General features: G+C 35.1%; 1 protein-coding gene across 1 annotated transcript; it reads right to left on the bottom strand.

Moving 5' to 3' along the window:
- Nucleotides 1-346: 346 nt before the first annotated feature.
- LOC148370979 (sperm acrosome membrane-associated protein 4-like) lies at nt 347-12238 on the bottom strand. The gene is made up of 3 exons (XM_088328817.1): nt 11987-12238; nt 2798-2911; nt 347-953 (listed from the first exon to the last, which is right to left on the bottom strand). The coding sequence occupies exons 1-3, from the start codon at nt 12036-12038 to the stop codon at nt 736-738; spliced, it is 384 nt and encodes a 127-aa protein (XP_088184943.1). The 5' UTR covers nt 12039-12238; the 3' UTR covers nt 347-735.
- Nucleotides 12239-14855: the final 2617 nt, after the last annotated feature.

Raw genomic sequence — 14855 nt, forward strand, 5'->3', positions numbered from 1 at the left:
CAACATTTGTTCATATTTATGATTCGAAACGGTTTCAAATTCACGCGTATCCTTGTCAGATCAAACTAGATTCACCTTCTGCATCAACAATTAAGAAAAGGATAACAAAATCAGACGCCTGTGTGTGAAACTGAATCAAACGCTTATATGAAGTTTGCATCATCATTATTAGATTTAATCAGGTTCGGTTTCATACTAGCACTGTATTATTATTATTTCAGGTAAAGCTAGATCTGCTTTCCACACCATCAAAAAAAGATGAATTACAAGATCAGCCATATGTGGGTAAAACTAGTGTCAACATTTGTCCGTATTTATGATCAGAATCAATTTCGAATAGACAGTGTATCCTCAACAATTCAGACTTTATTACATCGATTTACATGCATTGATCAGACATACATGGTCAAATGTAAAAGTGACCATATTCATGATCTGGATTGGTTTTATATTGACATTGTATCCTCATTAATTCAGACTTTCTAACATGAAACAGTTTTGCACACACTAATCAGACAAACGTGGGTGAATCTGAATCAAGTGTTTACATTTGGCCATATTTATGATCAGGATCTATTTCACATTGACAATGTATCCTTGTCATTACAGATTAAGCTAGATATGCCTTCCACACCATCAACATATGAAATAAAAAATGATAACATAAGATTCTGGCACACAGTGAATGGAAAATGTTGACAGAAATATTCAGGAGGGGGGCCAGGGGGAGCAACATTACATTAGCACTTTGGCCAGGAGCAACGCAGCTACCGAGGCAAAAACCATGGGCCCCCCCGCCATGGCTGGGGCGGCATTGCACAGGTTGCTGTTGCAACACGTCTTGACCATCTTGTAGATGGTTGCGTTGCTGCTAGACGGGAAGTTGACGTCCTCGGTAGAGTTGCACCTCGACACCGCCAGGCAACCTTTCATGCGGACATCCACGAAGCCGGCTGAGTGGAAAGAAAAAAAGGAGAAGGGTTGGAGCTGTCAGTTTCGACCCGGCGGGAGCAATTCAGGGAATGTGGTTTCAGCTATAGACTGAATTCACCAGAAAGTCCAGTTTTGATATTGTGATACAAACTCTTGATGAATCTAAATATCCCAGATAAGAGTCCTGTATACACCGGACTAATTTGGTTCGGAGTAGCTTGTAGGTAAACATTCGGGGGAATTCTATTCTGACGCGATACAATCTGGAACCAACATCAAGATTTCTCATTATTTTAGATTTAGCAACTATAACAACATTGATCTAAGCATATCTGGAACAAATCGGGATCAAAGCAAAACTAACCACCAGTATTTATTGCCAATGTTTTTGTTGTTTTTTTTTAATCCGAGGAACTGATCCAATTTTGGCCAATGTCAAAACCAAACCATTGAGAAATGTGTTATTCGGATCAGGTCTGGATTAAACCTGGTTTAGCATGAAAGGTAACTTTCTTTTTGTGAGGAGCTTTCATGTAAAATTTATAGTGTTTGGGATTGGTCTTCATTTCACATTTTAGCAGCTAAAATAGTTTTAGATGACCCAAAGTTCTGAACAGTTGACAAATTTGTTATTTGGATCAAATGTTGAACCTGGTTTAGCACAAAAGGCCCCAACTTAGTTTCATCAGAAGCTATTAAAGCATTACGATTGCTCTTATTTCTGTATTTTGGAAGCTGTAATAATCTTTTGATCACCACTTTTTTACACTGCAAGTTAAAATAGGTGTAGATCCAGCTCAAATTAGGATTCAAGATAAACTCCTCTAAATGTGTTTCCAATGTATTTTTAGTCAATAGACTGGTCAATCTAAGGATCTCACGCAATTTGGACCAATGTCAAAACCTGGTTGACAAATAGGTTATTTGGATTAAATCTCAATTTCTACTGGTTTAGCACACAAGGAAACTTAGTTTAGTTAGCTTGGAAAACATCTATGATTGCTTTATTTTATGTGTTTTGGCAGATGTAATACGTTTATTTTTTTAAACATAACTAGTTTAGATTGTATCTCAAAATTGGTGCAGATCTGGATCAAGTTACGATTAAAGGAAAATCTTCTGACTGCCTGTATGTGTCCCCGTTTATATATATATATATATATATATATATATATATATATATATAAATAAATTAACCAGCAATCTCAGATGGTGACCCCATTTGGGTTATAAATCACAACGATATGGTTGACAAATTTGTAGTTGATATGAAATCTGGATTAAACCTGGTATAGCATGAAAGCCCCCAACTTCTTTTTCTTTAGAAGCTTTAATGTAAAGCGTATGGAGTCCAATCACTTGTTTACATTGAATGTCCAAATTGGTGCAGATCTGGATCAAATCCCGATTTAAGAATACACTTTTTTGAAGTGTTGATTTTTTTTCTCACTTGGCGCATTAAGTCGGACATAATAAAATAGAGCAAAACATAAAAGTTTAGATATGTTCCTTGACAGAAGTGACAATGTAAACAATCTGTTTTGGTTTAATAACAAATAATAAATTGGCCTGATAAGTGATAACAAAACTCATCCAGCGTTGTCCTAATTATCCCGGATGAAAATCGGAAAATATTTCTGGACATGGTCCAACACGTGCAGCTCATATGTCGTTTTGCTCATCTCGGTCATTAAGTTGCCAAAAGTGTCAGCATGGAATCCATCCACGTCGCATTCCGGAAGCAGTTTGAGTGATGGCACTGACGTCAATGGTAATGAAGCAGTGAAAAAAAACCAAAGTGATGAAAAGAAAAAAATCGGTTTAAAAAACAAAACAAAACAAAACAAAAAAACACTAGTCTCACCTGCAGTTCCTTTGCCGCTGTAGCAATGCTCGCCCTCGGCGCACATCACCTTCTTGGTGATGCACAGGCTCCAAAGGCCGACTTTGCACTCGTAGCACTGTAGTGCAGCATGGCCTGAGAAAAATTCAAAAAGAAAAAAAAACTAGCTTAATGCTAAGGAACAATGAAAAACCCCTCAAACAAGCTGATAAAATTAGCATATATGACTAAGACTCAAAAACTAAATACTGATAAACACTGAATTGAATTGACTACAAAATTAGCGCAAATGACTGGCCAACAGAATTACGATTACCAGTATTAATTTCCAGAATCGATACAGTATAGGTTTTTTTTCACTCCGATCAGAACTCTTCCTCAATAACTGTTATTTTTGCCAAGTCCCTCAGCTATGTGCCAGATATCAATCTATACAAACTTAAGTAAATCATTTGTTCAATAAACACATTTAAAAAAACATATATTAGATAGAGATGTAAAACAGAAAAAAATATATGCTTTAACTACTTTTACCATTTTATTTTTGTTTCTGAATATAGTTTACAAGGAAAAAGAGTAAAAATAAATTCAAATCTAAAGCAAAACAAAATAGATAAAATCAAAAACAAAATAATTAAAATATAAAAAAAGGAAAAATAAAACACGACTACAAAATAAAACATAAAGGGTATGATACAACATATTAAGGGCAGCACGGCGGAGCAGTGGTTAGCGCGTGTGCGGCACAGTTCTGAGGTCGTGGGAACCTCCTGCGTGGGTTCAAATTCAGCTACCGGCCTTACTGTGCGGAGTTTGTATGTTCTCCCCGTGCTTGCGTGGGTTTCCTCCGGGCACTCCGGTCTCCTCCCACATTCCAAAGACATGCATTTCAGGCGAATTGGCCGGTTCAAATTGTCCCTATGTGTGACTGAGCGAGTGAGTTGTCTGTCCCCGTGTGCCCTGCGATTGGCTGGCAACCAGTTCAGGGTGTCCCCTGCCCGATGATTGCTGGGATGGGCTCCAGCCACCCCCCCCCCTCGCAACCCTAATAAGGATAAGCGGTACAGCTAATGAGATGAGATGAGACAACACATTAAAAGAACAAAAACAATGCAGAAAATGAATAAACAAAATAAAATTGTTAAATATAACAAAAAAATATAAGATAAAGTACAAAATGGAATACTTTACAGGACAATAAATGAAAATAAAATATTAAAGAATAAAATAGTACAACAAATTTAACTTTAAAATAAAAACATAATATTTTTTTTACAATACAATTGAAATAAAAAATAGTAATAAGACAAATCAAAAAAAAAATTCAAAAATAAAATAAAATATATACAATTTAAATAATACATTAAAACGCAGTTAATGAAAATTAAATACAAACAAAAAAACAGTACAATACAAAAAATACAACATAAGATCAAATAAAAAATAGTACATTACAAATAAAAAAATATATGAAAAATAATACATTACAATAAAAACATAAAACCACACACAAAAAAATTAAAATGTAAAAAACAAATATCTAAATGAAAAGAATACAAAAATTACAAAATGAAAATGAAAAAGGAAATGTGTTACAATACAAAAAAAATCAGACAAAATACAATAAAAAGTAAAATACAGTAAAAAAGTACAATTATTTAAAGTAAATCTTTATAGATGAAATAACATACAACACAATAAGATACATGATAAAATAAATTCATCAATGGTCATGGGGTAATATCTCGTAATAGGTTATGAAATGGAATACTTTAAAAAAACTATATGGCCTTGGTTAATATACAAATAATATATAGGTTTGCATTTTAACATACTTCCATTCTAAAAAGACCGACAGACGCCATTCGAAAGCGTGACGCATCATCACGCTACCATATGTCCCGTGTTGCAGAATTGACCCCTATTAAAAAAAAACTCTAAAATGCAATTTTATCAGTCATTATAAAATAATAATAAATCTTTTCTTAAATTGTCAAGCTGAAGAAATGAATAACTCAGTTTGTGGATGTGACGCAGGTTTCCCGGAAAAGCAAACAACTCGCCTCAGTTTAGAATTTTCAAAATGCTGACCGACGGGTTCGAATCCCGTTGGACTGGAAGTGTTAAAAAATATATATACCACCCAGGGGCACTGCATCCTTTTGAAACACATGCACATTTTAAGTAAAACATTTATTTATCTATTTTTACATTTTTTTACGCATGTTTACTATCGGCAAATTCATCAGCTCAGTTGAGGTTCTTTTCCATGACTTAAAACAAATTATAAATCATCTTGGAATTAGTCACCTAGACAACAGTGTTCCCTTTATTTGCAATTATTGAAAAAGACATGACGCACAAGTGACACACAATTTATGTAAACATTCCGAGTCATAGTTTTATTCCACATAGAATTCTTGTTTTAAGGAGCTTGTCTGACAAGCTGAAATCTATTTTTCACTATAAAATGGTTTATGTTCATCCAAGAGGCGGAATATAATATTCTTAATCATATCACGTTAGTAGAAAATGAATAAAGCGACAAAAAAGAAAAACTGCTTTACAATGATCCTAGAAGGCCATTTTGTCACTTGATATGTGATAATTATGTTTAAGACGCTTAGGAACAACTTGGCAGTTTTTGATGTGGCAAAATATATTTAAAAACAGGAAAAAATGCTTCTCAATTCAAAATCCACTCTGTGAAAAATGAGTAAAATACTTGAGCTTCTAGCAATAAATTTTGTTAATTTTAAGTGATTCTTTTCTTATTTTAATTCATTTGAAAACAGGAGGAATTTGCTTACTCCGTGCTAAAATATGATTAAAATTCCTAGCCAGCTGGCAAAAATATTTATGTTCATTTTAAGTCATATTGGTCAATATTTTAATATATTTGAAAACAAAGTAATTGCTTCTTAATCTTTTACACTGTGGGATTTGATTTAAGTAAAATTCTTTGTCTAATGTATGTGAAGTATCTGCGTGAAATTTCCTCTTTTTGGGTAGATGTAAATATCAAAGGGACATGAAGAAAGTTGGTGACAAAAAATAAATAAGGATATGCTTTACGATCGGTAGAAGACTCCCGGTAGATTGACTGAAGAGAACATTGCTGTCCTTTATAGGTGGTCTAGTGAACTGCAGTCTTTAAAATGGGGTGGAGTTGAAAAAACATTTCCTTAAACGTCCGCTAGAGGCCGACTAAATCGCCATTTAAAAAAAAAGTACAGTACTGTGGTCGTAAAGTTTTTGTGTCCTTCCCAATTTCCATTGTGCTTACGTGTGAACGTTCCCAACAGGAGATATAAAACCTAAATAAATGACTCACATTTTTCTCAAGTGATTTAAAACAAAATTCCAGGAAACAGGAAACGAGGGCACACAATGACCAACCAGCTGACCGTCCACTCACAATGGCATTTAAAAAAACAACAACTCTCAAACCGCTTGAAATAAAGCAAAGTGATAAAGATCAGCGTTAACCTTTTGTGAAAAATCCCAAGATAAATACGCTCAGTCGAGTCAGGTGTGAAATGTAAACATTTACACTCTGCGTAGCGACAAAGTAGCTCGATTGGCTGTCTTGGGTGCGGTTCGATCGTCAAAAGTAATGTTTAAGTGGTTAATGAATTACAAAAGTTCAAAAAAGTATCCCATTTCTTTTGTTGTCGTTTAGCTGAGTGATGGTGTTACCATGGTAAACACTTAGTTGTAATAGACATTGTAACCTAGTTATCATTAAGCTAACATTACTGTTCAGTTTCGATCGTGATGTTGATTGGCAAACAGAAATCTGCTTATAAATAGAATATATATAAATATAGGTAGTATAAAAGAACGTTTTATTGATTTAAATAGTGCAGATTATAAAAGGTAAACAATGTTTGGCCACTCATTTTGTTTACATGTAAAAGGGCAATAAAAGCAGAGTTGGTCACCAACTTACATTTACTCGGTTACATTTATTATACTTTTACTTGAGTAGATTTGCAAAAAATAAACTATACTTTTACTCTGCTACATTGAACCCGTTACTTAAAATCCCACCATGTAAATACGCGTCTTTCTGTCTCTGCTAAGGCGCATTTGTTTGGTCAGTGACTTCATTTCTTTTAATTAGATTTGAGCAGTAACCAAAACAACAACCACCAGGTGGAACTTGAAGCAGCATTAAGTTTTTACTGTATTGTATGCACAGTGTAAATAGTTGTAGCCTCACATACATAATAATAATAATACATACTAATACATACATATACGGATAAATACACACATATTATATATATATATATGTGTGTGTGTGTAAAACTGATTACAGACTTACAATTACACATACTTTGATGATCTGATGTAATATTTGTTTAAAAAAAAAAAAATATATATATATATATATATATATATATATATATATATATATTATATATATATATATAAATAAAACGTTCCTACAGCCCCGCGACCCTACTGAGGGTAAGCGGTGCAGCTTATGAGATGAGACGTTCCTACAGTTACACAGTTTTTGAGTAGTTTTTTCACCAAGTACTTTATATTTACCTCGACTACTTTTTACTTTTAATCGAGTAATTATTCTAAAGGAACAGTACTTTTTGTTTGGTTACCCCTCTGTTGGCGACGATAAAAAATGTTCAAGCGTTTCATTTACGCTGGACAAAAATAAAGGGATCTTGAACGATTAAGATATGTTATTTTGAGTTCTTTTATTTGTTTTTATTATTAAATTCATTTAAGGTTTCTTATACATTCATCAAAATTAGTGTTACATTGGTTTCTATTCTGCTTGCAATGAAGAGTGCTTACAATGCCTGGGTAATTCCGTTTTCTATTATTAAATGCTAGCAAAGAAGAATTCTAATGTGAGGGTTGATTATTTCTCATATCGATTGTGTGCAAAGAAGAATGTTTATGCCATTGCCAGGGTTCATAATTTAAACTAATAAACGCATGATGCCTTTTTGTCATTCGAGTCATGTAGTTGTCCCTATCGATGTGTCTGGGGTGTCCTTTGTGGCTGTATGTGAAATTCTATGCATGTACTGTACTGTATTGTTATACATTGGTCAGTGTCAAAATTCAACAAGGTTTACATATACAAAAGGATAAAAAAGAACAAAATATGATCCAATATAAGTATTGTCAAACAGCCCATCAATGTTGAGGTCTGCCTCATCTGTGAGAAGCAAGATGACGCTTTAGACCAAAAAACTACGGCGACCAGATGAAAGTGCAGTATCAGACATATTGGTGGGCTTTTCCTGCCACTGTAAACTATGGAAACCAGTACTATCTGTTTCATGAGGGGAAGCAAACCCCAACCAAAAGAAAAAAAAGGCACTGCTGGGAGAGAGCTGGGCGCCCCCAGCCTGTGCACATCGCAGGAAGGGGTGCCCCAACAACTGTTCCGTGGACAATGAAAAGAAGAATGCTTACAATGCCAAGGTTGGTTTATTTTGATTATTGAATGCTGCAAAGAAAAACGCTCAAAAATCATGTCTTCCCTCCTTATTAGGAGTACCTCTTAAATTATAACTTTATCAGGTTGCCATATTGACTTGAGGAATCTGACGCCAGATTCCAATGATCAGATCAACCCAGAACACAAATTATTTGACAAGCTGGCCCAGAAGACATGGGCACTCATTCGCCCCACCTCAGTCAAGAGAGCATTAGTCATTGGTTGTGCAGCCGACTACCCCCAACCCCTCCCCTTAATCGTGCAGTCTCGGATGGAAATTGTCAGCGAAGTGCAAGTTCCAAAATAGAGCTAACCGGCAACAGTCACAAAAATACAACTGCTCGCTCCCAAAACAGAGCCCACAGCGGTGGGTCAACCATCAGGCTCAAACTGCTATTTGAGTTGCGCACTATTGGAAAGAAAAAGCAGACAAAGCACGCACAAAAAAGGGTGAGGGGTGAGAGGGGTCTATGGGTAAAAGGCGTGGCTGGAAACTTGATCCCAGAGCGAACAATGAGGCACAAAAGGCCAAAGAACAAATGTTATTTGTGGCGTGGATGCTGCAAATCCTCGGCGGGGAAGGAATTTGAGACACGGGCCTGCACTGTTATGAGGTGAGGAATTTCTCATGAGATGGCCTGACAAGTCGGGACGCGATGTGGGTTTACCAAAAAGCAACGCCTTGCCCTGGCGTGTGGTGAACAGCATCCTGGGAAAACATTTTAAAAAATGGGGAAAAAAAGACATAGGCACGATGAGGTGTTGCTACTTGTCTGTCTGCATACATCTGCTAGCTTTCATGTACTCGGCACAACAAAACTAAACTAAACACACACACACATACTTTATATACATACATACATACATATATTTGTATATAGGAATTTTTTTTAATAGTCTTTTCAAGTAAAAAGGGCCTAAACCTTTTCTAAATATACATTTAATAATTCAAATAAGCTTTCTTATTTCTAACTTTTGTTTTAAGAGATATATTATACACCATTTTTAGCTTGTATTTCTTGCACTATTTTTTTCTCTCATTTGAACTATAATTCAATTTTAAAAATGTATAAGAGAGAGATAGTCATTAAAATGGCAAATAGGGGATTTGTATAGATGTATAAAAATACTGCTTCAGGAAAAAATTGAGGAAATAATTTTCCAGCAAAGGTTTGTATTTTCTATACTTATTTTTCTGATTCTAATGCATGTAAGTCATTTTAAATGTTACTTCTGAATTTAAAAAAAAAAACAAAAACTAAATAACTATGAAATATAGTTTTAAAAAATTATGAAAAAGCAAAAAGTGACTGAGGGCCAGGGTTCAATTCCAGCTACTGCAGCCTCCCCATGCGGAGTTTGCATGTTCTCCCCGTGTTCGCGAGAGTTTCCTCCGGGCACTCCGGTTTCCTCCCACGTTCCAAATACACGCATGTCAGGTTAATTGGCCTGTTCAAATTATCCCTAGGTGTAAATTTGTGTTCGTCTCTGTGTGGCCTGTGACCGGCTAGCAAGGAATTGAGGGGGACCCCTACTGGCCAAAGATGGCTGGTATGGGCTTCAACACCCCTTGGCGACTCTAGTGAGGATAAGAGTCAGAAAAAATGATGGAGGAAAGTAAGAAAACAACCTTTCCAAGTAACATTTCCTGTACTTTTTCACATTTTACATTTCTAATTTTAAATACTTAAAGCCCCAGTGTGTAGCATTTGACCTCTTAATGGCACTGTATTGTCGAACGCGAACAAAAAAGAACAGTACCAAGAGCACAGCATAGCAGCAAGATGCCAGATGAACATGGCGGCGACTTCTAGGTAGGGACTCCACTAAGTAGGAGAAATATTTATTCCTTAAACTTCATGTATTTTTAGGTAGTATTCCCAAAAATATTTTGTTTTTATTAGTAAATGTTTTTTTGCACCACTAAGAGACACAAAATATTACACACTGTCCCTTTAAATAGCTAGAAATAATTTTCTTTTTAAAATAAAGTATACATTTGTTATTTTTAAATTGGGTTTTATACGTTGATAAAATTACAAAAGTAAGAACTATGAATTATTTTTTCTTGTTACACATTACCCTGATTTTAGCTAACCTGCATTGGCTCCTTTTAGCTTAAGATGTGATTTTAAGGTTCTGTTGGTAGTATACAAAATCATGCATGGACTTGCTCCCTCATATCTTTCAGATTTAATTTCCCCCTATATTGCAGTCCGGAGCCTTCGCTCTGAAAAGGCTGGTCTACTAGTGATCCCAAGAGCCAAGAAGAGATCCGCAGGTTCGAGAGTGTACTTCATCCGGGCCCGGTGCTGTGGAATGCTCTTACCCCCTAGATTCGATCTGCAACCTCAGTGGAAATGTTTAAATCTATGCTTAAAACACACTTCTACTCCATAGCATATGAATAACCTATATTTTATGTCGATAATATATGTATTATTTGCCCTCATGTAGGTTTTAGATGAGGGGATGGTGTCATAATAGTAATAATAGTTTGCAATAGTCTTTGATCTCTGCAGCCCTTTGAGACCCTGTGATTAAGGGCTATACAAATAAACATGACTTGACTTGAAATCTTCAGCCCAGGTTTAAAGATTTAAAGACTTAACTTTCGATGACAGTGGGTTTAAAGTCAATACTTATAAAACAATTTTTTCTCAGAGTTCGAGATGAACTCTGATTTCGATCTGAATCAGCTTTAAAGGGAGGTAGAGCGCTCATTTTGGGATCAAGAGATCGCAGTTCGAATCCCGGCTCCTCGGTGTTACATGTCGAAGTGTCCTTGGGTAAGACACTGAACCCCTAATACTCCCAAATAAGCAGGTTAGTGCCTTACATGGCTGCACGGTCGCCATTGGGAAATGTGAAGCAAGCACACTGTAAAGCGCTTTGGGAAGTCTTGACTTGAAAAGCGCTATATAAATGCAGATCATTTCATTTCATTTTTGTTGTTGCTCTAAACCAATTAAATCATTAAACCAGAGTCAAAGCAGGTTTGAAGGTTTAAGTAGGAGTTAATAGATTTGAAATAAATAACCAAAAGTTAAAGCGTGTTTAACGTTTTTAACTTAGTTAATTCAGAGTTAAAGCAGCTTAAACCTGCACTCACATGTAAATCGAGTCAAGCAGCTGTAGATTAGGTTAATTAACTTAAGTTAATTAATACAAAAGCTTTAGTCAGTGTTAAGTTTAAGTTTTAAATAATGTACATTTAAAACCTCAAGATTTTTTATCATTCACCCCTCCCACCCCCAAAAAAGAAAAAAACATCAAACATTTATCCTTCGACAAATTTACTCCAAACAAACTACCAATAAAATAAATACAAGATCAAATAGATTTTTTTGAAACAAAATTTCGACATTTATAAAATACTTGATAGTCTGCCACTCCAACGCACTTTGTCAGATAGTTTTTTTTTATACTTTTATTGTTTTTGGGTGTGCCACCCTCGGTCAATGTGCCCAATTTGTCACGCTTTTGGGCGGCCCCACCCTCGCCCTCCCTTGTGTACACACGCCCCTGGCAAATGCACTGAAGTCGTTACTCTAACCACCTTGACGTATTTTATTTTATTTTGTATTTACTCTTTGACAACAATTACGTCATTTTAAAAGAAAATACATCGCAATATAGGATACGTGTAACTTCGAGTGCACGTATGCTCTCAGAGGAAAATACTTTTAAATTAAATCGAAATAAAAAGACATTTAAAGAGAAAATCTTACCGAGAGCAAAGCAAAGTCCGACAGCGAACAACTGGAGAATAATTCTGTTCATTTTGATTGACGTCGAGGAGAGCTGCGTGCGTACAGACCGTTAGATTCAAACGTTATTCTTTAGAATGTGCAGCCACCGCCTGTTTTATAATCTCCCCCCGCCGCAGCATCCCAGTAATCCAATAGGAAGGGTTCTCCGTGCACAGCAATGCACTTTTTTTTCTCTTCTACTCCTCGCCCCCTTCTAGACAAACTTTTCCGATCCACCTGCGATGGTGTGACGTCATTGTTGTCAGAAACAAGCGGAAATTTACAACTTCATTTCGAAAATATTTATTTTTACACAACAAGATAAAGGAAAACACTAATAAAATGTATCATATATATATATATATATATATATATATATATATATATATATATATATATATATATTTATATATATATATATATATTATAGTTTTATTTTATTTAAGACGTCGCCCATTGTGTTACTAAAATATGCTAATTGTTCACACGACTTCCGGTCCAACGGATCACGATTTGTTGACAAATTTATCGAACAAAACGGATAAATCTAAAGTAAAGTATAAATAAATTAGAAAAAATAAAAATGGTATTAGGATTCTAAGGTTTAGGCTTTTGGTCCTGGATGGATGGATGGATGGATGGATGGATGGATGGACGGACGGACGGACGGACGGACGGACGGACGGACGGACGGACAGACAGACAGACAGACAGACAGACAGACAGACAGACAGACAGACAGACAGACAGACAGACAGACAGACAGACAGACAGACAGACAGACAGACAGACAGACAGATAGATAGATAGATAGATAGATAGATAGATAGATAGATAGATAGATAGATAGATAGATACTTTATTCATCCCCGAAGGGAAATTCACACTTCCAGCAGTATCCTTGTGTTGAAAATAAAACAATAACAAAGTAATAAAGTTTGCTTTTTTTTACAGTCACAATGTCGGAAATAGAGTGAGCTAAAATTCTCACAGAAAGCCAAGGGCAAGGTGGCAAAACAGTTTCTGCCATCATCTGGTGAAATGGTGGATTATTTTTGGTACAAATTTATTTCATATCGCAGTCAGAGGTTAACCTCTGGGAACCTCTTTTAATGGAAACTTCCCCAAAACAAACTGCAATTGCAGCTCCACTATATTAAGGGGCAATAGCGTTCTCAGTGGCAGAGTGTTTTGTCTACATTTAGCTTCCACGCAGTGCATTAAGCACAGAGTATAGGCAATGAAGTGTAGACACAAAGTGCAGAAGGCCCTTAAGTGATCCCATGAAAAAATATCTAACACGGATGCGGAGACAGGCGAAAAAAGATGGTTAAAGAGACAAACATATATATATATATATCTCATCTCATCTCATTAGCCGTACCGCTTATCCTCAGTAGGGTCGCGGGGTATATATATATATATATATATATATATATATATATATACATATATATATATATATATATATATATATATATATATATATATACATATATATATATATATATATATATATATATATATACATATATATATATATATATATATATATATATATATATATATATATATATATATATATATATATATATATATATATATATATATATATATATATATATATATATATATATATATATATATATATATACTGTTGTCCTACCAAAACAGACTTTGGACTAATATGAATTTAAAAAAAAAATGTTATTTGTTGAATGTAAAGCAGCCCTGCCTTGTGATAAGCATTTGACTAATTTGCCAACAATGGCGTGAATTCAACTGAAGGATTTGGTGAGTGGGCGCAGTCAGCGTGTATCATGTATCAACACGGGTGGGGCCGGTCCAGAAATGTTTTCAGGCTAAACAATAGCGGTATCGAGATCCTGCCACGTACAATAATGTGACGTACACAAAAAAAAAAAAAAGCAGGCCGCTGGCTGAGTCTTTCAAAAACAAAATGGCCGTCGAGTGAACACTGGTGATCGTGAGAGTAATACATCAAATACAAATTCATCCTTCTTGGCCTTTTTTCTTCTTTTTAAACAGAATCAGAAAAGTCAGTCACTTTGTTTACATACTAAACAAACGCATACTCATGGTCAGTGTTCCCTCTAAGCACTGCTCGCACATTCTCGGCGCACAAGAAAATCTAGCCAGCGCACAAAAATGAGGGCTGAAAATTACTCCTTAAGAAGCGATTTAAGTCAAAGTTACAGTGCATGAAAGTAAAAATACACGGGTTCCCCTTACGTTGTGTCCTAAATGAGGTATTCTGAAGTCGAACGAAGTTGAGTAAAGTTAGTAGAGTATGTCGAGAACCGGCTTCTTCGGCTCGGCTCACTAAAAAGGGTCCTAAACGGCTCTTCAGGTTGTTTTTGCTTCTTTAATCCCAACATGACCAAATATTAAGTACAATTATTCACAAAATGACTTAAGGGAAGGGGGGAATAGAACTAAAAAGAAAAAAATACCAAAATGAAAAAGTAGTGAAAAGCTGAGAAAGAAAGAAACAAAAGGAAGAGAAAAAAAAGAAGGAAACATTTATTAAAAAGCCAGAAAAAAGAAAAGAAAGAAATGTAGGAAAAAAGTGAATAGAGAACAAAAAGAAAAAAGTAACAGCTCGGAAAAAATAAACACAATGAGATTTTTTTTAAAGGAATTAAAAAAAAGTAGAAAAAACACACCGAAAAAAGAATAAAAAGTTTGTGTTGCATTAAAATAATTTCCAATTATATCAAGTGAATCGTGTTGCCAACATTGTACTTCCACAAAAAAATATGATTAGGTACAGTTCTGTATCTTACAACCGACTAAATAAGCCCCAAAAAATGTTAATATGACAAAA

The sequence above is a fragment of the Urocampus carinirostris genome, chromosome 2 (genome assembly GCF_059441175.1).
Source record: "Urocampus carinirostris isolate Australia breed hairy pipefish chromosome 2, RoL_Ucar_1.0, whole genome shotgun sequence".
In the NCBI taxonomy this organism is placed as follows: domain Eukaryota; kingdom Metazoa; phylum Chordata; class Actinopteri; order Syngnathiformes; family Syngnathidae; genus Urocampus; species Urocampus carinirostris.

Bases quoted from the DNA above. Each gene is read 5' to 3' on its own strand.
- LOC148370979 (XM_088328817.1), bottom strand. From the start codon at position 12,038: ATGAACAGAATTATTCTCCAGTTGTTCGCTGTCGGACTTTGCTTTGCT. The intron at 2,912-11,986 runs GTAAGATTTTCT...AATTTTTCTCAG, and splicing joins CGGACTTTGCTTTGCTCTCG to GCCATGCTGCACTACAGTGC. The intron at 954-2,797 runs GTGAGACTAGTG...CTTTCCACTCAG, and splicing joins CAGCGGCAAAGGAACTGCAG to CCGGCTTCGTGGATGTCCGC.